At 40.3% G+C, this 23,891-nt stretch overlaps 2 protein-coding genes across 2 annotated transcripts in view; one reads left to right on the top strand and one right to left on the bottom strand.

Moving 5' to 3' along the window:
• SERGEF (secretion regulating guanine nucleotide exchange factor) overlaps nt 1-23,891 on the top strand; it is a 247,475-nt gene that overhangs the window by 133,873 nt on the left and 89,711 nt on the right. The gene's annotated exons all lie outside the window — the stretch shown is intronic.
• LOC100942742 (NADH dehydrogenase [ubiquinone] 1 alpha subcomplex subunit 12-like) lies at nt 13,507-13,774 on the bottom strand. Its single transcript, XM_012804096.1, is given in 3 exon segments — nt 13,507-13,531; nt 13,609-13,699; nt 13,702-13,774. Coding segments are annotated over 3 exon segments (189 nt in total).

Genomic DNA, 23,891 nt, shown 5'->3' with positions numbered 1-23,891 from the left:
ATCTATAGGCATGGGGAGTTGCTAATTTGAGCTAAGATTTAGAAAGGTTACTTTGGGTATTCAGTGAATTGGAGAAAAGGACAGATAAAATAGAGGAGAAACACTTAATAAGCTGTTGGCATTGTCCTGTCTAGATGATCTGAAAACGCAAACTAGCCCAGTGGCAGTGGACATGGAAAAGAGGAGCACTGTGGGAATAGAGCCAGGGAGACAGAATTACAGGACTTGGGGAGTGGGAGGAGGAGGAGTCAAAGATGATTCCAAGGTGACTGCAAGAATAGTGATGGTAGCACCTAACAGAAGGAGGATCAGGAGGGATTAATAACCAGAATTTATAAGGAACTCTAACAACACGATAGGAAAAAATCAAATAATCTGATTAAAAATGAGCAAAGGATCTGAATAGACGTTTTTCAAAAGAAGACATACAAATGGCCAATAGGTATGCGGAAAAATGTTCAGCATCATTAGTGCAAATCTAAACTACAATGAGATTCCATCTCACCTCAGTTAAAATGGCTTTTATCAAAAAGTCAGGCAATAATGAATGCTGGTAAGAATGTGGAGAAAGGGGAAGGAACCCTTGTACATAGTTGGTGGAAATGTAAATTATTGCAACTGCTATGGAGAGCAGTATGGAAATTCTTCAAAAAACTGAAAGTAAAACTATCATCTGACTCAGCAATCCCACTGCTGGGTATACATCTAAAGGGTAGGAATTCAGTATGTTGAAGAGATATTTGCACTCCCATGTTTATTGTTGCACAATTCGCAATAGCCAAGATGTGGAAGCAACCTAAGTGTCCAGCAGTGGATGAATGGAAAAAGAAATTGTGGTCCAAATATGCAATGGAACATTATATAGCCACAAAAATTAAATCCTGCAAATTGCAAAAACGTGGATGGAACTGGAACATTATGTTAAGTGAAATAAGCCAAGTACAGAAAGACAGATCTTCTATGTCTTCACTCCCATATGTGGGAGCTAAATGTTAAAAACAATTGATCTCCTGGAGCTAGATTAGAGTGATGGTTACCAGAGGCTGAGAAGGATAGGAAGGGGTGGGGGATTCAAGGGGGGTGAAAAAACAGAGATGGTTAAGGGGTGCAAAAATAGAACAAGTGACTATAATCGACAGTAAGGTAGTGTAAACTTCAACTGAAAGAGAAGAATTAGAATGTTCTTAACATAAAGAAATGTTAAATGTGTGAGTTAATTATTCTGATCTGATTACATTGTATACTTGTATCAAAACATCACGTGCATGCTATAAAGGCATACAACTATATGTGCCCATAAAAATTAAAAATAAAGTATTAACAAAAGAAATGGAAGGGTCAGGAGGAGAAACAGATTTGGGAATGGGAAGAGGTAAGGTGGTGGTAGATGGTGTGTTCTAATTTGTGCAGGTTGAACTTTAGGTGCAGGTAAATTGCCTGTTTTATATCTGTGCTTTGTACTCTTCACCACTACTGCCACCATTCCTGGTCCCCTTCTATCTTTCCTCTGTATTAATACGTAAACTTTTGGTTCCTTGTACTATGCAGCTGAGTGAAACTCTCAAGTGGAATTTGTCTGTCTTTGGATTTCTGATGTACCATCCATGCCACTTGGTTTTTCCCAAGTCTAGTCTCCCCAACGTGTCTCTCTGTATACATATATATGGGATGAGCTCCTGGTGATTATAACTGGCATAACACCACCAGTAGTTCATGTTTGTACAGACATTTACAGTTGACAAAGAATTTAGAATGGTCAGAAGTGTGTTGTACTTCCTGGCTAGTCCCCTAGGTTGGGTCATTGAGCCATTGACTCAATATGCTAAAAAGGCTATGAGAGATTAAAAGTAGATTTTTAGTTTAATAATAAAAATGCAGTTGAAGCCATTAGCACATATGACATAGGAAAGTTGAGATGATTTTTAGCTGGTATAGGTAGGCAGACTCTGTTGATTAAATTTAAAATATATTCAGGATGATGACAATGCTGAGATGGATGTTTTATGGGTATTGAGAATAGCTGTCATGTATCAGGTATTTACTTTGTACAGATACTGCTCTGAGCATTTTACATATCGTAATTAATTCAAATCTCATTAGGTGTACAACCTTTTTCTTTTCCTCTGTCACATGTTAGAAGAGTAAGAGTTGTCTTGGGCCACGCATTAAATACACAGACACTAAAGACAAATGACTAGCACAAAAAAGGTTTGTGCATACTTTTCATGATATCTGACACCACAGATAAGTAAAAAAAGTCCTCACAAACTCACCATGTGGCTTCTGGGCTGCAGGTTGGACACCTCTGCATCTAGTGAAATAGCAATTACTGTTATTCCTGTTTATGAGAGGGGGAAACCGAGGCATAGTGAGTCAAAGAACTCGTCCAAGGTCATGTAACTCAGATGTGACAGAGCCAGTATTCAGACTCAGGCTGTTTCTAGAGCCTGTACTATTAGCCAGTCTACATACTGCCCCTCCCTGATGTATTCACCAGCCTTCAAATATTATTTAAAGCAAACTCCAGTCCATTGTATTCTTTACTCCTAGAACGTGAGACATTATTTTCCTTTTCTCTGCGTCCCTATTGCTGGCACACAGTACATGTTCACTAATGTTGATGAATGAAGGTGTATCTTTCTAAGTCACTTCCTACTCTGATACAAAGTGAAAGTGGTCAAGGAAGTCTCTTATTCTTCTAGCATATTTTCCTATTTTTGCTGCTGGAGATGTTGTATTTCACAGAAGAGATATAGGGTGATGATATAGCTCTACTTTTGGTGTAGATTTGGACAATTTGCCTTTCCAAACCTCAGTTTTATTATCTGTAAAACAGAAATAATGATAAAGCCTGCTACGTAGAGCTTTATAGTAAGGATTAAATGAAATAATCCTTATAAAACTCTTAGCCTTGTACTTGGCACATAGAACTAATAAATGTTGGATTATATCATTATTAATGGAAATTTTGAAACTATACAAGAGGGAATACAACCAGTTTTAGGGTAAGACCAATATTTTGATTAAAATGGAAATATACAGTGCTTTTAAAGTGCCCTTTAGAAATCTAAAATCATTATGTTAGTTGATGGAAGCAAAAATGTTTTGTTTACTCATAAAATTATCAAGGCTGACACATTTAGAGAGAAATAAATTCAGAAAGTTTTGGAAGAGTTGCTTTTCTCTTCTAATTTTTTTTTTTTTTGGAGACAGAGTCTCACTTTGTTGCCCTCAGTAGAATGCTGTGGTGTTACAGCTCACAGTGCAACCTCCAGCTTTTGGGCTTAGGGGATTCTCTTGCCTCAACCTCCTGAGTAGCTGGGACTACAGGCACCCGCCACAATGCCTGGCTATTTTTTTGTTGCAGTTTGGCCGGGGCTGGGTTTGAACCCACCACCCTTGGTATATGGGGTTGGTGCCCTACTCACTGAGCACAGGCGCTACCCTTCTAAATTTTTTTTTTTTTAATGAAAGATAAAAGAGATCTGGAGGAAAAAATGTTTTTCTACCCTTTCAAACTTTCAAACTTTCAGCTAGGAGCTTTTAGCTCAGCAGCTAGTGCACTAGCCACATACACCAGAGCTGGTGGATTTGAATCCAGCCCAGGCCTGCCAAACAACAACGACAACTGCAACCAAAAAATAGCCGGGTGTTGTGGTGGTCACCTGTAGTCCCAGCAATTTGGGAGGTTGAGGCAAGAGAATCACTTAAGCCTAAGAGTTTGAGGTTGCTGTGAGCTGTGATGCCACAGCACTCTATCGGGAGCAACAAAGTGGGACTCTGTCTCAAAACAAAAAAACAAACAAAAAAAAACTTTCAAAGTTCCCCATTTGTTTCTCTAGGACATTGGCTATCCAATAGCTGACAAGGCAAGTGAACCAGTATATAAGTATCTACTTTGTCTAGGATACTAAAGATAAGTAATTGGATTCAGTCCTGTTGTGTGAGTGAGTAAATTGAAGCTAAGAAAGTCTTGGTAAGTTGGTCAAGTTCACAGACCTAATAGAAATTAGAGTTATCCTCACTCGGACTATTGCAGTGGCTTCCCAACAGTCTGTAATTGCAGAGCTCATGGTCCTTTCCTACTGCCCTGAAGCCTTCCTGCTGTGTGTGGTAGAGGGTGACAGCTTATATTTATAGCTTCATATTGGAGTTGCTGGAACATGTAATTCATTCAGAAGTATTTGACCTCTGTATTGCTTGAAGTCAAGACAGAACCAGATTCCTGGAGGAACTCAGGAATCTCAGTTCCTCAGTCACCATTGCTGCATACTACTTATTTAAAATACTTAAGAAATAATGTTACATCATCGTGAATGCTCAACTCTTGCCAGTATAGCCTCTGTAAATGGGACCTACTGTTGAAAGAAACTTGATAAGAGAAATCTAAGCAGCATAGGTCTTTGAAAACTTGGTTATTCTCTTTTGGAATGAGTGTGTTAAGGTTTCAAAATTGTGCTTTCGACAGACTGTTTGTCCACATTAGGGGCTAATGTTGCCCTCAGTCTTGTTAGAGGGGCAGAGAAAGAGATGAGTGAACCTCTCCAGCCTCTGTGGTGGGCTGAGGGTGCACATAGAGGCAGAATGGTCACAAAGGGAGGGAATGGGGCAATCAGCCACCTGCCTCAACCATAGCCTTTCTATCACTGTAAATTGAGAATATTTTTACTACCGGCTTTCTGTCACTATAAATCAAATTTGCCTTTCTTAGAGTTCCATATTAATGAAGTCATACGCTATTTACTTTTTTGTATCTGGCTTCTTTCACTCAGCGCAATGGGTTTGGAGATTTATCCATGCTGTTATGTGTATCAGTAGATATTCTTCTTTCACTGATGAGTAGTATTTCATTATATGGCTGTATACGATTTGTTTATCCACTTATCCATTGTGTTAGTTTTCTCTTGCTACATAACAAATTACCACCAAGTTAGTGACTCACAACAGGACGTTAATTATTAGTTCATAGTTCTGTGTGTCAGAAGTCTGGGTGGAATGGGCAGGATTTTCTTTAAGGATTTCACAGAACCTAAGTCAAGGTGTCAGCTTGTCTAGATTCTTATCTGGAGACTCTAGAGAGAATCTGCTTCTGAGCTTGTTGGCAGATTTCAGTCCTTCAAAGTTATAGGACTGGGGTCCCTGTATCCTTGCTGGTTGTCAGCTCAGAGTTGCTCTCAGCAATGATGCTGCTCTCCGGTCCTTGCACGTGGTCCCTCCATCTTCAGAGACAGCAGTGGTGCCTCAGATCCTGCTTGTGCTTCCAGTCTTCTAAATTCTCCTTGTGCCACTGGCCAGAGAAAACTCCTGCTTTTAAAAGGCAGGTGTGATTAGATTAGGATCTACATCTGGAGGTAGTAGCCCTTCCATTTTTGGTAGACCTTTTTGATATTAAGGAATACTTTGCAGCTTTAAGCATTTTTATCCACTGATCCTCATTCTGCCACCTGATTACCCTTGTCCTGTCCCATGGCCCTTGTATCATCTTGTCCAGACTAAATCTTGTCCAGACTAAAAACATTCATTTTTTCCCCTTTATTTTTTACATGACATGTTGTAGTAGAGCTTTAAATTAAGTGCACTCTGTGGAATTATACATCTTTGGATTTAAATTTCAGCTATGCCACCTACAAACTGTGATATTGGAAAAGTTAACTTCTGTGAACCATGGTTTCCTTATCTATGTGTACTTTATGGGATCAATTCATAGATGCAGAGGGCTAATGTATGCAAAGCTCTTAAGCACCTTCCCTGTCACATTATAGACACCCCGTATATGCTAGCTAATGTTATTATATCAATATTGTTACTCTTTCCCCCATTTTGTTCTTTTTCTTTTGGATGTGATCTGTATTGTAAATGACCCTAATGAATTGTACAGTCCAAATTGTATAGCTACCTTAAGGAGATTAATAGCTTTTTTTCTTTTTCAATAATTTTACTTTTGAAAATTTATCCCAAGGAAGTAATCAGAGGTATAGGTAAAGATTCTTGTTCAAGCACGTTGATCACACATTTATAAGGCAAAACATTAAAGCAACCTGGGTGTACCCCACAGTGGGGAAATAGTGAAATAACGCATATCCCGTGTTGCTATAAAGCCAGGAAAATCACATTTTCGATGAAAAGGTGGGAAACATACCATTAGATTAAGTGAAAAAGTCGTGATATAAAACTGAATATATAGTATGAGCCCCGCTGTGTTTCTGAAATTATATATATTTTATTCACACACAGACAAATAAGCATAGGCAAGGACTAAAGAAAATATGCTATTCGTTAACAGTAGGCAATGGGATTATAGATATTTTTAATTTTCTTTATTATATTTTTTATAGTAAGTGTCTATTAGTTTTATAACCTGAAAAACATATTTTATTTAAAAATTATTTTGTGTGTGTATAGTTGTGTAACCCCAAACAGAACCTAATAATCTACAGCTTTTTGTGGGACCAGAAGAGTTACAGTCACATCAGTAGATCAAGAAGGTCACTGTGACGATCACTCAGGAACTGGACTTCAGGCAGTGGGGTTCCAGCAGTCACCTACCCTGGGAACAGGACAGCAGCACTTCTGAACCTGCTGACTTATGGGGCTGTACCTAGGAAGGGAGTCTGTCTGGTTTGGTCACGTGGCACCAGATGCCTTCATCTTCTTCGTGCCGTGTTCGTTGTTACACTGCATACACTTGTTATAATAAGCTTTGATCTCTCTGTCACATCTTATCTTCATTACTGACTTTCTAATGTGAGAAAGAATAAGGCTTTAGGATGTGGCCTCAATAAGTTTTGTTTTGTTTTAATCAAAAGAGCAAAAGTGATTCTCAGTGTGAGGGGCTCTGGGATGTATCAGAGGGCCTATTGGTCAGGGCCCGTATTCACATGTTTCTGCCTCATGCCTGGCAATGGCCCAGCCAAGCTCTGCTGTGTAGCTGCAGCAAAGGCAAAGACTTTGGGGCCTGTGCACAAATGGCTCAGAGTCAGACAGCCTGTCATCCTGTTTTTCTTGTTCTTTCTGGGGATGGAATCATAATAGGAAGGGGCTGTGCTGCCTCCCCCTACTCATGCTCCACATTACAGGCCCATTTACCCCTACAACATCACCTGGTGTGGAGGGGGAGAGCGGGGGTACTTTTCTTATGCCTTGTGGGATTTACCTGTGATGTCTTGGGAGGCTATTCTGTTTAGTCACTGACTCAAAAGTTTTTTTTTTTAATTTTTTTTTTATTAAATGATAGCTGTGTACATTAATGCAATCACGGGGTACAGTGTGGTGTTTTCATATACAATTTGAAATATTTTCATCAAACTGGTTAACATAGCCTTTATGTCATTTTCTTAGTTATTGTGTTAAGATGTTTATATTCTACTCTTACTAAGATTCACTTATACCCTTGTAAGATAAACCATAGAAATGATCCCTCCAGTCACCCTCCCTCCACCTATCCCCCTGACTCAAAGTTCTTAACATCTGAAGGTTGTCTCTGAATTCAGTGATTATTTACAGAATTCAAAGCATTTACAAGACCCTGGTAAAGAGCTGAGAAAGTTCAGAGATAGATTTAGTATCATTTATTTAGCATTTCTGTGCCAACTTCTGAGCCATGAGCGGTGAAGAATACAAACATGAGTGATTTTAATTCATCAGACACCAGAGTAGAACCTAGTATGTTCAGGACACTGTGCAAGGCACTGAGGATAGAGATGAATGAGACACAGTCCTCATGCTTAGGAAAGTTATACTCTGGGAAAAAGACAGATTTATCATCTTCATAATCTGAGAAGAGACAAGAGTGAGAACCACTTAATAATAAGTAGAATAAGTGCTTTTTCTATAGCAGGGCCCAGAGGAGAGAGCAATTACTTCCGAAGTGACCCAGCCACTTACTAGCTATGTATGTGCTTTTAGTCAAGGTATTTAACCACCCTGTTCCTCTAATTAATCTATAAAATATAGATATAATGATTTAATCCACATAAAGTAATTAGCCCCAGCTTTAGCAATCAATAAATGTTAGCACTCCTTTTCCTTTTCTTCTTCCCCTTCTTCTCTCTTCCTCTTTCCCAAGGATGAGTGGTGACGGTTACACTGAACTGAGGACACAACATAGTCGGGCATGATGAGGAGTAGGGTGGTTGGGTGCTGTGTATAGGGGTCTCATGAGGCTGAAATGCAAGTATTTGTCAGTAATTCTCTGGGAAGAGGCTAGACAACTACACTGGATCTAGACCACAGAGGATCTTAAATAGCAGACAAAGCAATTTGGGCTTGGGCAGTAGGGAGCAAAATAATTCACATATGCTTTAGGAAGAGCGTTTTGACAGAACAAAGAGAGACTGAGAGGAGACGAACACTGAGGAAGCTGCCCCAGAATTCCAGGCAAGAGCTAAGGCCAAAATCAAGTCTGAGATCATATCTCTGACTTGGTCAGTGTGGCAGAGGCTGAGGAAGAGATTTAGTTCTGCTTTTTCTGTGTGTCTATGGGTTTCTTGCTGGGGGAACACTGGTTTGGGTAACAGTTGATCCCATGTAGCCCATAAATTTTAATATTCTGAGATTATGTTCAGCTTTCTGACCTCAAGGCTGCTGTGCCCATACCCATTTGGCTGCACTCACTGCATTGTGTGGGAGTTGAGTGTCTGCACAGGACTTCTCTGCACATGGATGCCAGTGGTCTGCCATGGAACCTGTTGAAATGTGAGACAGCCTCATGCAGGAGAGCATTACTGAAGAGAGGCCCAGTAGTTATGAAAATTACCTCATTATTGTTCACATAGGAAGACGTATTTTCCAGGAGCCCTGCGATGTAAAGAGTGAGGATATCAAGGGGGGTGGAGGCAGTAACACTGACTGGACTTCTAAGTACTGGCACAGTAATTTTGAACCGGAGTGCCACAGCGTACTGTGTGTGTGATGAGATGATCTTAGGTATGTCACGAAAAATTTTGAAGACCATTAATTAAATTATTTTTTAAAGAAGTTCAGAGCTCAGTAAATATATTCATTTTTTATTTTCTTATTTATTTTTTTCATGTATACGTTAATGCATTTATGGTGCTGATTTCATATAGAATTAGGAATGCTTACATCACACTGGTTAATATATGCCTTATCTTGTTTACTTAATTATTGTATTAAGACATTTATACTCTATGCTAATAGATCTGACATGTACCCTTGCATTATGCACCATAGGTGTGATCCCACCATTCACCCTCCCTTGATCTGACCTCCTCCCTCCCCTCCCATCCCCCCTCCTCCTTCTTCATCTTGGGCCATAGTTGTGATCTATTCTTCATATGAAAGTGTGAGTGATTGTAGTACACTCATTTTTTAACATTTTTCTTTCTTTCTTTCTTTCTTTTTTTTTTTTTTTTTTTGAGACAGAGTCTTAGTTTGTCACCCTTGGTAGAAATCACAGTTATGTACATTAATACAATTACGGGGTACAATGTGCTAGTTGTTTTTAGATATTAATTATTTTTTATTAAATCATAACTGTACATTAATGCATTTATGGGGTTCAGGGTACTGCTTTGATATACAATGTGAAATGTTTACATTGAACTAAATAACACATCCATCACAATTATACTCATTTTTAAATAGTTTTGAAATGTACCATTGCATCATGCACATTAGGTGAGGTCCTCCCAACTACCCTCCCTCCTCCCATTTCCCCCCTTCCCTCCCCTCTCTCTCTTCTTCCCTTCTACTTTCTGAACTATAGTTATGTTTTACCATTTGTATGAGTGTGTAGGTGGTTATATATTGATTTCATAGTAGTATTGAGTACATTGGATACCTTTTTTTTTCCATTCTTGAGATACTTTACTAAGAAGAATATGTTCCAGTTCCATCCAAGATGTAAAGTCTCCATCTTTTTTATGGCTGCATAATATTTCATGGTGTACATATACCACAGTTTGTTAATCCATTCATGGGTTGATGGGTACTTGGGCTGTTTCCATGTCTTAGCTATTATGAATTGGGCTGCAGTAAACATTCTGGTGCAAATGTCTTTGTTGTAAAATAATTTTTGATCATCTGGGTATATACCTAGCAGAGGAATTGAAGGATCAAACGGTAGGTCTACTTTTGGTTCCTTGAGTGTGCAACCTCCAGCTCTTGGGCTTAAGTGATTCTCTTGCCTCAGCCTCCTGAGTAGCTGGGACTACAGGTACTCCCCACAATGCCTGGCTTTTCTTTTTGTTAGCTGGCCGAGGCTGGGTTCGAACCCACCACTCTTGGTATATGGGGCCAGCGCCCTACCCACTGAGCTACAGGTGCCGCCCTAAGTTTTTTTTTTGATCAACATAATTTAAGTGTGCCATAGAAGTTTAACTATAGGTTCAAATGTGCTGTGAGATAAAAAAGGTTGAAAAACACTACACTAGGAACAAGGTTGGGTTCTTTGGCATATTTGATCTCAATCTTCACAATTATTTGAGGCAGATATTACTATGCCCATTTTACAATGAAGAAGCAAAGGCCAATAAAGTGTAGGCCTCATGCCTAAAGTCAGATGGCATACACATGTCATACTGTGAACCAGGCTTTTAATGTTATGAGCCTCAATTTTCTCATCTTAAAAAAAAAATCATAATAGGGCAGCACCTAGGAGTAGGGTGCTTGCCCCGTACACCGGAGGGGTTGGGTTCAAACCCAGCCCCTGCCAAAAACGGCAAAAAAAAAAAAAAAATCATAATAAAACCTACTGCTGGGGCTGTTTTGTAGATCAAATAAGATGCTATAGAAATGAAAAAGAGAAAAAGCAGTCCCTGATATCCAGGAACTTGCTTTGAATTACCAGCTGGTGGGTCTTAGTGTTGCTGTGAGCCGGCCTGGCACTCTTAAGGTAGGTCTAGATTCTTTCCTGTTGAACGTAAACTACTTCACTGAACATCAACATCAGACAAGGCCACTCTGTGACCATTATGGGTGAAGACAAAAATAAGACCTCTCTGTAATCATGTCTAAACACTAATGAAACATGAGCATTGTCTAAGCCACAAACCGCCAAACGTCTCCTTCTCCTAATACGAGTGACAGATACCGCTTTACCAATTACAGCTCTAACCTTGCTTTGGCCTGCCTTCCCTGTGGGTAAGATTTATTGAGATATCTATTCATAGAATAGTTTCTGCTTTCAGACAGATCCTAATTCAGAGTAAGCCTCCACTTCTTAGGACCTTGGGTGGGATTCTGGAAAAGTCGTGTGCTTTTCTTCTCCATTTTCACTCCCATTCGGAGCATAGTCTTACTCTAAAATTTACCAATATGCAAATATTTATTTCCAGAATTTTTGCTCACTTTGGAAAAAATATCCTAAAAGATAAAGAAGGAGACCAAAAAGGATTGTGGCTCAGAAGAAATGTCTAGACTGTAGAGCCAGTAGCAGATCAGACACAGAAACTCAGAAATAGAAAGGATTTTGATAATTGCCTCTGACAGCCAGTCATTTAGCCTGTACTTAAATGCTTCCCATAATTGGGAGCTCACCACCTTCTAAGAAAGACCATTCCATTTTAGATTAGCTCTGTGTTAAAAGGTCCCTTGTGCATATTGAACCGTACTATGTGTTGATAACCCTGTTTTGCCATCTGGAACCATGAAGATCAAGTTTCCTATGTGACCATCCTTTGATTATATGAAGAGTTGTACTCCTATACTCCCTTTTCCGCTCCCTATACTCCTTTTTCTTACAAGCTAAACACCTATTGTTCCTTCAGTAGCTCATCATATGACAATTTCAAGATGGTTTCATCTTCTGGTAACTTTAATGTGATATCCTCTAAAATCCATACCTTAAAATGTGAGGGGGGAGTACAGAACTGAACACAGTGCTCAACGTATGGTGTGACCAGCACAGAGGACACTAGGACCAGTTCATTTTTGTGGGCAATATATTTCTAATAATGTATTTTAGGATTCTATTTTTTGAGAGGCTATGTCATGCTGCTGACTCACTTTGCAAATATAGGTCTTTTTTTCACAAGAAATGCTATTTAGTCATTTCTCACCAATCCTGCATCTCTATAACTTATTTTTTGCCCCTGAGTGTATGAATTTACATTTTAAATTATAACCTATTTGTTTCCGTTTGTTCATCTATTTGAGCTAGAGCATCTCATCCAGTATACTGGCTGCTTCTCCCAGCATTGTGAGTTGTATGCATTTAAAAAGCAAATCTATCTTTATCCAACACGTTGATAAAAAGTTTAGATGGGCCTTATTGAGAGCCATATCCCTTGGTGAACCACCATGAGGTCACAGATTCACATGGGAGGAAAGGCCCAAGCCTGGAGTTTATCAGAACCTCTAGGGGATTCCTATTTTAGTCTCTGGTTTATAGTACAATTAGTACTATTACTTATTTTCACATTTAAATTGTCCCATATTTAGTCAAGTTGGTTTCTTGGGTCCACTTTTTTACCCTCTGACATAAGATGTTCCAGATTCATCTTATACTTTCCCTGCCTCAGTCCTAGAATTGGCCATTTCTCCAAGAAGCCCTGTAACTTTTTGATGGAGAATGGTATTTAGAAACAAAATCTCCGCTCTGGGTGTGCTTATTGCATTGACGACCGCTGCTTCCAGCAATGGACAAAGCTAGAAAACATGTGTATTTGTGCATATTCATGCCTCTACTTTTTGTATATATATTTATTTCTATGTATCTGTTGACTAATCTGTCTTGAAAACAATGAATTCACATGAAGATCTTTAATTATAACCAACACTGCAGGTTCATTCTATATTTCCCTCTTTCTATTATATTTCACTTCTCTGACAATGAGAAACCATTATCTTTAATGCATTTATTTATTTGCTCATTCCCCTGTATGAAACCAACCCACTGTACTATAGTCCTGTGCAGACCAATTCCCCACCAGGCCACAGCTGTCCAGCTAGGCTCTAAAACCTCACTGGGCCTCTGCTGCCCCTTATCAGCCACTTTCCTCATCTGAGCTCTGAGATGTGGCCACCTTTTTCACTTAGACTTTGGGACAGAATTATTCAGGGATGAAAGAAAGAAGAAAGCTTATCCATTAGTTTTGGTTGAAGCATAACTTACATACGGTAAAATGCATATGTCTTAAGTGTTCAACTCAATGAAATTTCCTGTTGAACACCCATATAATCATCCAAATTAGGCACTCCAAAAAGCCTCCCAGATACACCCACCCCCAAATAACCACTGTTCTAAACTTTCCCCATAGATCAGTTTTGTTTATTTAATTTTTTTTTGCTTAGTCAAACAATTTTTATTACGTTAATGGTCAGCAGTAAAAGTGCAATTATATGAAAAGCCTCATGTTTCGTGAGTTTAATCTGTTTTTCACTGTCTTTACTTATAAGGCATTGAAGGTGGGCTCTACTCCCTGAATCTTCTTTCTAGTGGTGGAATAAGGTACATATTGTTCTGGGGTACCACTCACGTTCAATTTATGGCTTGTCCAAACAAATTTATGAGCAGTAGGTGATTTGCTGTTGGTGGATCATCAGTCATACAGTGAAGCCAGCAATGCCATGGAGATGGCACGATGCTTCCATCCACGTCCCAGAATGTGTTTTTGCCATTCATTTCGGTAGTGTATTGACAGCCAAAAAAATTGCTTGTTGTCTTCATAGTGTTTGTTGCCATACTTGTCTTCCCCCATTAATATACCAACCTTCCCATATTTTGCCCTGAAAAACATCTTAGCTAGCCACGGAGGCTGCTGTGACTGTGGATCTGCTGCAGCCTAGGCTTTAAGACCTGCACGAACTTCATTTTATCTACCTTTGCTTATTTAATTTTTAAAACCTTTTTATTTTGAAATGATTTCAAATGTGTGGAAGAGTTGCAAGAATAATATGAAGAACTCCTCAAATCCTATCACCCAGGCACAGCATGCATTAACATTTTGCTGCTTTTCTGTGCATTTGTGTACTTTCTTTTCTGAAAAATGTGTGTTGGTAGAACACTATTATCTCATCTATAGAGCATTTTCGTATTTCTCCAGTTGTCTCAAATTTGCTTTTACGGCAAATTTGCACTTTGATCTAGGTTCCAATTCAGGATCGTGTATCACATTTAGTTGTCATGTCTCTTTGCCTCTTTTAATCTGGAATAGCTTTTCTTTGTCTACTAAGGCATCGATTTTTTTTTAAGAGTACAGTTGTTTTGAATAATGTCCCTCAGTTGGTTTTATCTGATTTTTTTCCTCATGCACTTTTGGCAGGAATACTACGTGAGTAGTGTTGTGTCTGTCTTAATGCATCGTATCAGGAGGGACCTGATGTCAGTTTATCCCTTTATTAGTGATGTTGAACTACTCATTTGGGTAAGGTGGTCCTGCCTTCTTTCTTTGCTATAAAGTTACCATTTATCCTTTGTAATTAAGAAGCTTTGAAGAGCTACTTGGAGACTTTGTAAACATCCTGTTTCCCTTTAGACTATTGTCCAGTTGTTTCAACACCCATTAATGATTCTTGTCTGAATTATCTATTACTGTAATGCTTGCAAGATTATTTTCTAGCTCAATTATTCCTTTCATATTTATTAGTTTTGGCATCCTATTATAAGGATGAGCTTTTATTGCTCCCCTATTTGTTATCAGTACATAATCATGGATTTTATCTTATTCAATGGGTTATAATCTACTATGGTTAGGATTTGTTTTGATTCTCAAATTCTTCCTCGTTTAGCTAACGGGAGCCCCTGCAAGCTGGCTCCTGGGTCCTTTTGACTTGTTCCCATCATTCTTTGATCACTTCCTCACCTCCTGGTACAAATAGATGTTCCAGGCTCAAATTGTTCTTTCCTCACCCCAACCCTGGAATCAGCCATTTGTCTGAGAATCTCTAATTCATCTTAGTTGAGCAGTGTTTAAAAACCAAATTCTGCGCACCAAGTGAACTCATTGCTTCTGGGGTGACATTGCTTCTAGGCAACCTGTATGTGTGCATAAAACCTGGAGTCCGTGCTGGTACCCCTAATTCTAATCTAGTGTCCACAGGGTTTCTCTTTACCTTCCCTAATTCTGTGTTTCTGTGTCCTTCATCTACAGTGAAAATTCTGGCTTCCAACAATATTGATATGTTTCCTCATTGCCATTGTACATCATAAAATATATACAAAATACTTTGGGAATCAATACATATATACTATGAAACAAAAGAAACTACTAAATACTTAAGATGGGTTTTTTTGCAATTCTTTTGATTTTTAAGTAGAAGCTAGTCACTTTGTTCAAAAGTTACTGTGATTGGTTCTTCTTCTTCTTCTTCTTCTTCTTTTTTACATCCTTCAGAATAGTTGCATTACTAATTTGAAATAAAATTTGCCTATTTTTGAGTTTCATATAAATAGTGCCATACAATACTTACTCTTCTGTATCTGGCTTTAGTTCAGTATTATTCTTAAAGATTTATCATGTTGTAAATGTCATTAGTTTTTTTCCCCATTGCTATAAAGTATTCTCTTTTTTTTTTTTTTTGAGACAGAGTCTTACTATGTCACCCTGGGTAGAGTGCCATGGTGTCACAGCTCACATCAACCTCCAACTCTTGAGCATTATGGATTCTCTTGCCTCAGCCTCCCAAGTAGCTGGGGCTACAGGCGCCCACCACAACGCCTGGCTATTTTTTTTGTTGCAGTTGTCATTTTAGCTGGCCTGGACTGGGTTCGAACTCACCGGCTTTGGTGTATGTGGCCAACACTCTACCCACTGAGCTATGGACTATACTTTATCCATACAACTACTGATGAATATTTGTGTTATTTCATGTTTTTTTATTGGAAAAATAAATAAAGCTGCTACGAACATTTTTGTACATGCCCTTTGATGGAAGCAAGCAATAATTTATTTTAGGTACTTAGTTCTCCTGACACCGGTTTAGCTTTAGCTTTGATATTGTGTAGCAGTTTGTCAAAGCAGTTTTGAATTTAAGCTCCCACCAACAATGGAGGAGTTCCAGTTATTCCACATCCACACTAGCACTTGGTAATGGCAGTCTTTTTAATTTCAACCGATCACGGCTATTACAGCAAGGTTAGAAGTTTTTGCTGTGGGATGTTTGCCTGGCCTGAATCTATTAGTTACCTCTCTTTGAATTGGGTTGTTCAGCTCAGTGCCATTTCATTCTGAAGAGTATCAGTCATTTAGGGATGTGCCTTTACTGAAATTCAGGTGTGTTCTACTTTTTTTTTTTGGCATTTTTCAGTCTGCAAGGATCAAAGCTATCTTTGATTTGAATAAAGGTTACTTTATTATTGTGAGGATTGTTTTCTCCTTTAGCGTAAGTAAGGAACTGGTGAAACAAATATGTCGTGAAACAAACGTGTCATAAGAGAACAGCTGGAAAGTCAGAACCCAAGGCAGCTCAAAGTTGTTGATCTTTTTGAACCCTCCCTAGTAGGATCTATTGCTTCCTCCTTTAGAGTTCAGAGTCTGGTGACTTACCTGCTCTTCTCTGCTGTTCTTGCTGCTTCCAATTCCTCTGCCTGTAGTTCTTCTCCCATATATTAATCTTCCTTGTGCCTGTTTCTTCCAGTTACCACCTAGAGGGTTTATTCTCTAGAACTCTTTTAAAGCTGAATTTTCACAGTTAGCCACTTCACAGACTGTGCTCAATCTGTGCATTAACCCCCTTTGGTACAGGCATCCTTCCATAGTTCAATTAAGAAGCAGGATCCCATGGTACCAACATGGCCATTTATGATGAAGAAATCCCCTTGGGAGGGCACTGTGGGAAAGCAAGCATTGTAAGTGCCTGTCTAGTTTCAGTTGTATATGTTATATTCTAATTGCTGTGCATATTATATTCTAATTCAGTAGACATTACTCAAGCCCTTTCCTTGTCTGTCTATAGAGTAATTCTGTTGAGAAAAGGAAATGAACTGTTTATACTTAAGAACTATTCATAGTGAACCTATGCTAGTTCCTAATGCTTACAGTCTCCTTTTATATGTTCCTGAATTATGTATTTTATAAGTCCTGAGAATGTATCTGTAGAAGAGTCAAGCTCAGAGTGAATTTTATTCTGTAGAGGGCAGGGGGTGGAGAAAGATGGGGGAGGTGTCTGAAAGGGGCTTAGGATATGTGCCTGGTTGTTGGTACTCCATTTCACAGATGAGGGAACTGAGGGTCAGAGAGGCAAAGACATTTGCCCAAGGTCACATGGCTAGGAAGTGGTAGGACCAGGATATAATCCAGGGTTTTGGTTCTATATCCACTACTCCACCCTGCCTGGGAGACATTCCCCACACCCTTGCCCAAGTTATTAAAAACACAAAGGAAATTTGATAAAAACAAGCTATAGCCAAGGCAGGTGGTAAGAACTGAGAGGAGGCAGATAGAGGCTGAGAAGATATGGGAGGCTTCCTTAAGGTAAAAAGTTTTGTACTAGGGGCGGCACCTATGGCTCAAAGGAGTAGGGTGCCAGCCACATATGCCGGAGGTGGCGGGGTCAAACCCAGCCCTGGCCAAAAACTGCAAAAAAAAAAAAAAAAAAACGAAAAAATAAAAAAATAAAAAAAAAAGTTTTGTACTAGGCTTTGTAGGGTTGGCTGGATTTAGAACAGTTTGGAGAAGGAAAAACAGTGCGAATAAGATACGAAAGTGAGGAAAGAAGGGATTTTCCAGAGACAGAGAAGAGACTCGTGTTTTAAAAGATTTATGTAGGAAAGAACTGAAAGATCAACTGTGGTGTAAAAAGTTAAGAGACTTAGACAATTAAAAAAAAAAACAGAATATGACATCGTGGTGAGAAGAGAGGTTGAAGTCCTTGGCTCTAGGTGGCATGAGTGGGCCTGGTGGCTCACGCCTGTAATCCTGGCACTCTGGGAGACGAAGGTGGGAGGTTTGCTTGAGCTCAGGAATTTGAGATTAGCCTGAGGAGGAGCGAGACCACATGTCTTCTAAAAATAGAAACATTAGCCCAGCATTATGGCCAGCACCTATTGTCCTAGGTACTTGGGAAGCTAAGGCAAAAGGATCTCTTGAACCCAAGAGATTGAGGTCGCTGTGAGCTAGGGTGGTAACATGGCACTGTCTCAAAAAAAAAAAAAAAAGCCTAGGTGAAATGAAAATTAAAATTCAGATGGTATCAGCTGGAAATCACAATCCATTTGAGAATCATCAGGAAGGTAGAATTAACAGGATTTGGGGACAGACTAAATATAAGGATGGGGGATATAAAGTAGAGTTTGGGCCTTTGTGATTGGGGCTCTGGTATAAGTGTCAGAAGAGAGGGCAGTTTGCACAGTGGGTAAGTGCATAGGCTTAGGACCAAGGCAGACCAGGGACCAGGATTTAACTCCTCTGAATGGATTTGCTGACCTGTTGAGCAGTGAGACGGATTTCCACTTTGCAGAGTAGCTGTGAGGATGCCAAGTCATTCAGGTAAAGTTTAATTCTGCAATGTCACATACTTGGCACTTGCACCAAACCTTAGCTCCCTTCCCTCCCACCCCAACCTCTCTGTTTGGGGAGATAGTAAAACCTAGTTCAAACTTTATTTTTCTTAAGCATGTAATGTGCTTTAATAAAAGGGAATTGGCTTTACAGAGACAATGAGTTCTTCAACCCTGGACTTTGAGTTGAAGGACAGATGGAGTCTCCTGGTCTTCTGGTCCTATTTTTTGTTTATTTCTTTATTTCCTTCCTTTGATGTCTAGGCTTCAGTTAAAAATACTGGCCCTCACAAAGGGATTTAAAGGTATAGTGTTTCCAGAAGCAAGCAACTGTTCTGCCTCTGGTGTCGCCATTACCTCCTCCGTTTGGGACAATTTCTGAGGCTAGCCAGCTTCCCAGGCCTACTTTTCTAACAGCTTGGAAATCCTGGTTGTTACTCCAGACCTCTACACAGATGGCAACTGGGTTTGAGTGGAGCTCTAACAGTGGTGGCCCTGAGGGACCCATTCCTTTGGTTTGTTAACTTGGGCTAGGCAGGCTGCACAGCTGCCAGGACTGCGATCCTGGGGTTGCTTCCCACACGCTTCTCCCTCTGGTGGCTCTGCGGGCCAAAGACTACATTGTAGGGCGGCACTGAGCAGAGCCTAGAGGGTTGCAGTGTGCTCCCTGCCTGATGCCCCGCCCACCCGGCTATCACTTGCCTCTGCTTGTGTGCCCCGTTACCATAGCATCTGCTGCGCCTAGACCCATTGGCTGGGGAGAAACCAATCAGCAGCCTCCACCAGCCTGCTGGTGGCTGGGATGGAAGGTGAGGGTGGTCTCTGGCTGGTGGCAATTAAGACTGGTGTCCCTGTGCTTCTTCCTTCTGCTGAGTCTCCGTTGTTCCCCAGGGTTCTTTTCCCACCCGACTCTTTTCTGTGTCCTGATTTCCCCCTGTTTAGAATGTTCCAATTTGAACAGTTAGGTGGAGTTCTCCTGCAAAGTGACAGCTCCCATGAGGAGGGCAGGAGACAGTTGTTGCCATTTTACAGCCCGTCCTCTGTGAAACAGCCCCAGAACAGCTTCTTGATCAGTTCAGAGGTGGGTGCTCCTAGCCCCAGCCAAGATGTTGCTTAAACCCTGTAAATCTAGGGTTCTTTCAGTTTAAGATCTCTTAAGTAGTATAATTAGCACAGAGTTTGCCAGATGTAAAAAACTGGGTGGGTGGTTTGTTTACATCCCGTATAGGAAATGGAAGGGCTGAAACTATTGGGAGGATGGAAATCTTGAATCTGAAGGATCATAGAATCCTACACCTTTGCTAGCTGGAAGACATTACCTCTCTGAACCCCGGTCCCTTCATTTGTAAACGTGATTGATTGTAACAGAAGAATCACTTAGGTTTTGAATAAGTTTAAATGAGATAATAGAAGCAAAGCAGTTACCTGGTGCCTGGCCATAAGCACTCTGTAAGAGTCAGTCAGCTTTCTTACAAATGGTGCAGCTGTATTGCTGAGAACTAAAGTAGTCATGTGCAACAACTGAAAAATATTTCCACATTTGTCTTTTTTTCTGATTCATTCAATTATTCATTTGTTCAATCCCTTAGTGCATTCAGCACATATGTGCTAGGCATCTATTATCAACTACTTCTTGCCTGGGTCTAGCTGTATTTCATAAAATCTAGCCCCACAGGGGAGTTCTGACTTCCCTTACAGGAGCTGATGGAGTCCACCCTGGTGGGTGGAAGATCTTGTCTCATTGGCAGTGGGGTTTTGAAGTTGTTTTCTGCAGCTCTGATTCCTCAGGCTGTGGTCCCTGAACAAAGAAGACCTCTGTCGTGTTCAGGCAGCACTGAAACAGCCACCTTGCTTCCCACCCTTTACCCTTGGGGAAGTGTGTTTCACTTCTCTGGAGCCCCAGCCAGTGAGCTGGAACCTGCTTTCTCTAGAGTAGGGCTCTGTTCCTAGGACTGCCCTCTGATGTGGTCTTCTGTGTTGTTTGCTGTGCTGGAGTTCCTAGAACAACCCCGCTGTGCTTTTGGTGCTCTCGGCATCTCTACACTCTGTGCTTATAGTGCGCTTCCCCTCTTACCCCCACTCTGCATCTCAGCCTAGCACCTGTTGACTAGATTCTTCACACTGCTACTTACACTTGCTCTGGGATTATATACCTTCCCCGAACCTCTTCTCTTTGTACTGCTCCACCCCTCGGCCCCTGTGACCTATATCTGGGCTGTGTGGCAGATACTACTGGGTAGGAGTCTTCTGGAAGTCTGAGAGACAAAGGCGGCTATCACATGGCACAGTCTGAATAGACAGCAAATGTGAGTTAAGGGCCATGATACATAGTGCTGTGACAGGAGCTGACTCTGCCTTGAGAAGTCAGGGAAGCCTTTACCAGGAAGTGATATTTGAATAACCTTAAAGGACTTACCTTGGCAGACAGTGGGAGGAAGGGAGTTCTAGTCAAGGAGAATATGCAGAAAGGCCTGAAATTGCATGGTGTTCTTAAAGACAATGTGATGTGAAAGGCATAAAGGGAATATGCTTTGGGGATGGGGGGTTGAGGGCTAATGAGTAGGAGAGGGAGGAAACCAACCCAGAGAAGTAAACAGGGACCTACCCATGAGGGCCTTGGGAGCCGTACTTTGTAGTTTAGGCTTTGCCCTATAAATGCTGGGAAGCTGTGATGGGTTTTGTACAGGGGCACAACATGGCCAGATTTGTATATGAGGAAGGCGGGACACATGGCCATCGTGTTTGGATTGTCTCATTTGTCCTCTAGAGATTCTGTGAGGCAGGCAAGACAGGCACTGCTTTTTATACCAGAGAAGACTAAGGTGCAAATACCTTGCCAGAGGTCTCAGAGCCAGAAAGCAAAGGGCCTAGGACTCACCTAGCTTCCTGGCTCTGGATCTCTTTGTTCTGAGCACACTGCCATTGTTGACAGAGTCTTCTAGAAAGCTGCCTGTGGCCGGGTAGTGGGTAGATGCTGACAGGAGCATTATGAAGCAAATGGTCATTGATACAATTTCACTGAAGGAGGATAACACTGGGATTTTGTGGCCTGCGGTATTCAGTCTCCTGACCTCGATGCCAAAGCATAGACAGCAAGAAGTAGACGGGAGCTTTGAGCTTGAAGCTCTACATTTGCCTGACAAAATTTGTTCATCACTGTCTCAATCATTAATTCAGAGTAGCATCTGCTGCCTGATACTAGAATTTGTCAATGGCTTGTTTCTGGAAGCTCCTGGTCCTCGAGGCCGGTCAACTCAGCAGTCCACAGCCTTAAGGTGAACCCTGGCAGTCAAAGGCAGGCTCTTTCTCGCTATGCTTTTTATTTTTTTTCTCTTCAACATCAGCAAAAAAAAATTTCTTTTTTTTTGAGACACACTCTCACTATGTCATCCTTGGTAGACTGGTGCATGTGGCCAGCACCCTAACCGCTGACCTACTGGTGCCAAACCATCTCTATGCATTTTGTAACTTTATTTTTTAAAAAACAAAGAACATGACATGGCAATAAAAAATGTCAGGTTGGAGATAAGGCAGACCTGAGTTTTATTTTGCTACTCCCACTTAACTAGCTATGAAAGTTATTTAATATGTATGAGGCTCGATCTCCTTATGTTTAAAATGAGCAAAGTCAGATCTACCTGGAAAGATTTTTGTGATGATTAAAATGTGATAATGTTTACAAAGTGCCTTGGCGTGATGCCCAACACATGGGAGCTCTCATATATGATAGCTTTAATTCCATTGCCACTATTACCACTGCTGCTACTGCCATAGTTAAGGAAGATTTGGAAAGTAGAGAACGGTAGAAAAAAATATCTTGTAGTCCTACCACCATGATGCACCTACCCTTGCAATTTAGTTACATTTCCTTCAAATTCTTTCTCCCCACCACTACTTCTTCTTCTTCTTCTTTTTTTTTTTTTTTTTGAGAGTCTCACTTTGTCACCCTTGGTAGAATACCATGGTGTCATAGCTCAAAGCAACCTCAAACTCTTGGGCTCAAATGATTCTCTTGCCTCAGCCTCCTGAGTAGCTGGGACTGCTTGCACTGCCACAATGCCTGACTGTTTCTAGAGACAATGTCTGTCTCTGGCTCCAGCTGGTCTCAAACCCATGAGCTCAGGCAACCCACCCGCCTTGGCCTCCCAAACGCTAGGATTACATACAGGCATAAGCCACCTTGCCCGGCCTCTCTCCACTACTTCTAAACATACCACATTTCATAATGTATATATTTTATACCCAGGTGGGTTTATTTTTATTCTGTCATAGAAACCATATTACATTTATTTTTTCTTATTTTTAATAGCCTTTTTCTTTATGGTAAGAATGGCATGTAAAATTCAGAAAGTATATAAAAAAGAAAAAAAACATACAATGCTAGTCTCATCCCCAGTCAGAGGTTCATATTTTGTCACTGTTCATATTTTGATATTTCAGTCATTCTTATTCATGTTTTATTATAGAGTTGAGATCATATTCTATATATAATTTTTGTGTGATTTTTCAGTTTATATGACATTATGAGTATGCTCCTATTATTGTGAGCATCATTTTCCAAGGTTGTGTAATAATCCAGCCAATGGCTTTCCTATAATTTACATAAGCATTCCCCTATTGGTAGACAGCTGGGTTTTTTCCAGTTCTTCAATTTAAACAGCTTCCTGTAACATACCTAGGGAACCAGGCTCATTACAGCCAGGAAGCCCATAATGAACTTGTGCTGTGTATGTGGCCCCATGGATGTGGCATAGTGGGAACCCACAGGTAAATCAGATCCAGAGCCAGCCTTAAAGGAGCTCGAAGACTAGACAACCTGGAAGTATTTACTATGGGTGAAAGATGCAAGAGCTTTTTTGCTGGGCAATCAGGAAGTTCACATAAGTATGGTAGCCCTCTTCCTTGTGGAAGCTGGGATCTGGGAAGCACAGTTTTTACACAGAAAAAAAGCCTAGGAAGCCTTGCTGCCCCTTCTCACTACCACTGTGCACACTGGCTTCCAATGCTCCAGTGTCTTTTGAGCCTGTTACCCTGTCGGGGGCCTGTGCTAAGAATATTTGGATATTACTTCCAAGTTGTTTTCGTTGGGAAAGAAGAAGAAGTAGCAATGAAGGAACTTGTATGAGAATTTGGAGAATCAGAGTGGCTCTCATTTTATTTTTTAATCGACAGATACAGTTGTATATATTTATCATGTATACTTGATGTTTTGGAATATATATGTATTGTGGAATGGCTAAATCAAGCTAATTAACATACCTTATTTCACATAGTTGTTACTTTTTTGGTGAGGGAACAACTCAGTCTCTTAGTATTTTTTAAGAATGTAAGATGTTGGCTCAGTGACTTGTACCACATACAAAGATTAAGACTATAATTACAACACATTCACAGCCATGTGTACATAAAAAGAGAAAATGAGAACAAAACTGAAAGGAAATATACCAAGATATTAAAGAAGTTGGATTTAGCCAATAAGACCATGAATTTT

The sequence above is a fragment of the Otolemur garnettii genome, unplaced genomic scaffold (assembly GCF_000181295.1).
Source record: "Otolemur garnettii isolate 467f Iridium unplaced genomic scaffold, OtoGar3 scaffold00001, whole genome shotgun sequence".
In the NCBI taxonomy this organism is placed as follows: domain Eukaryota; kingdom Metazoa; phylum Chordata; class Mammalia; order Primates; family Galagidae; genus Otolemur; species Otolemur garnettii.
The sequence above is the reverse complement of the archived record's forward strand: the minus strand, read 5'-3'. Positions and strand labels throughout refer to the sequence as shown.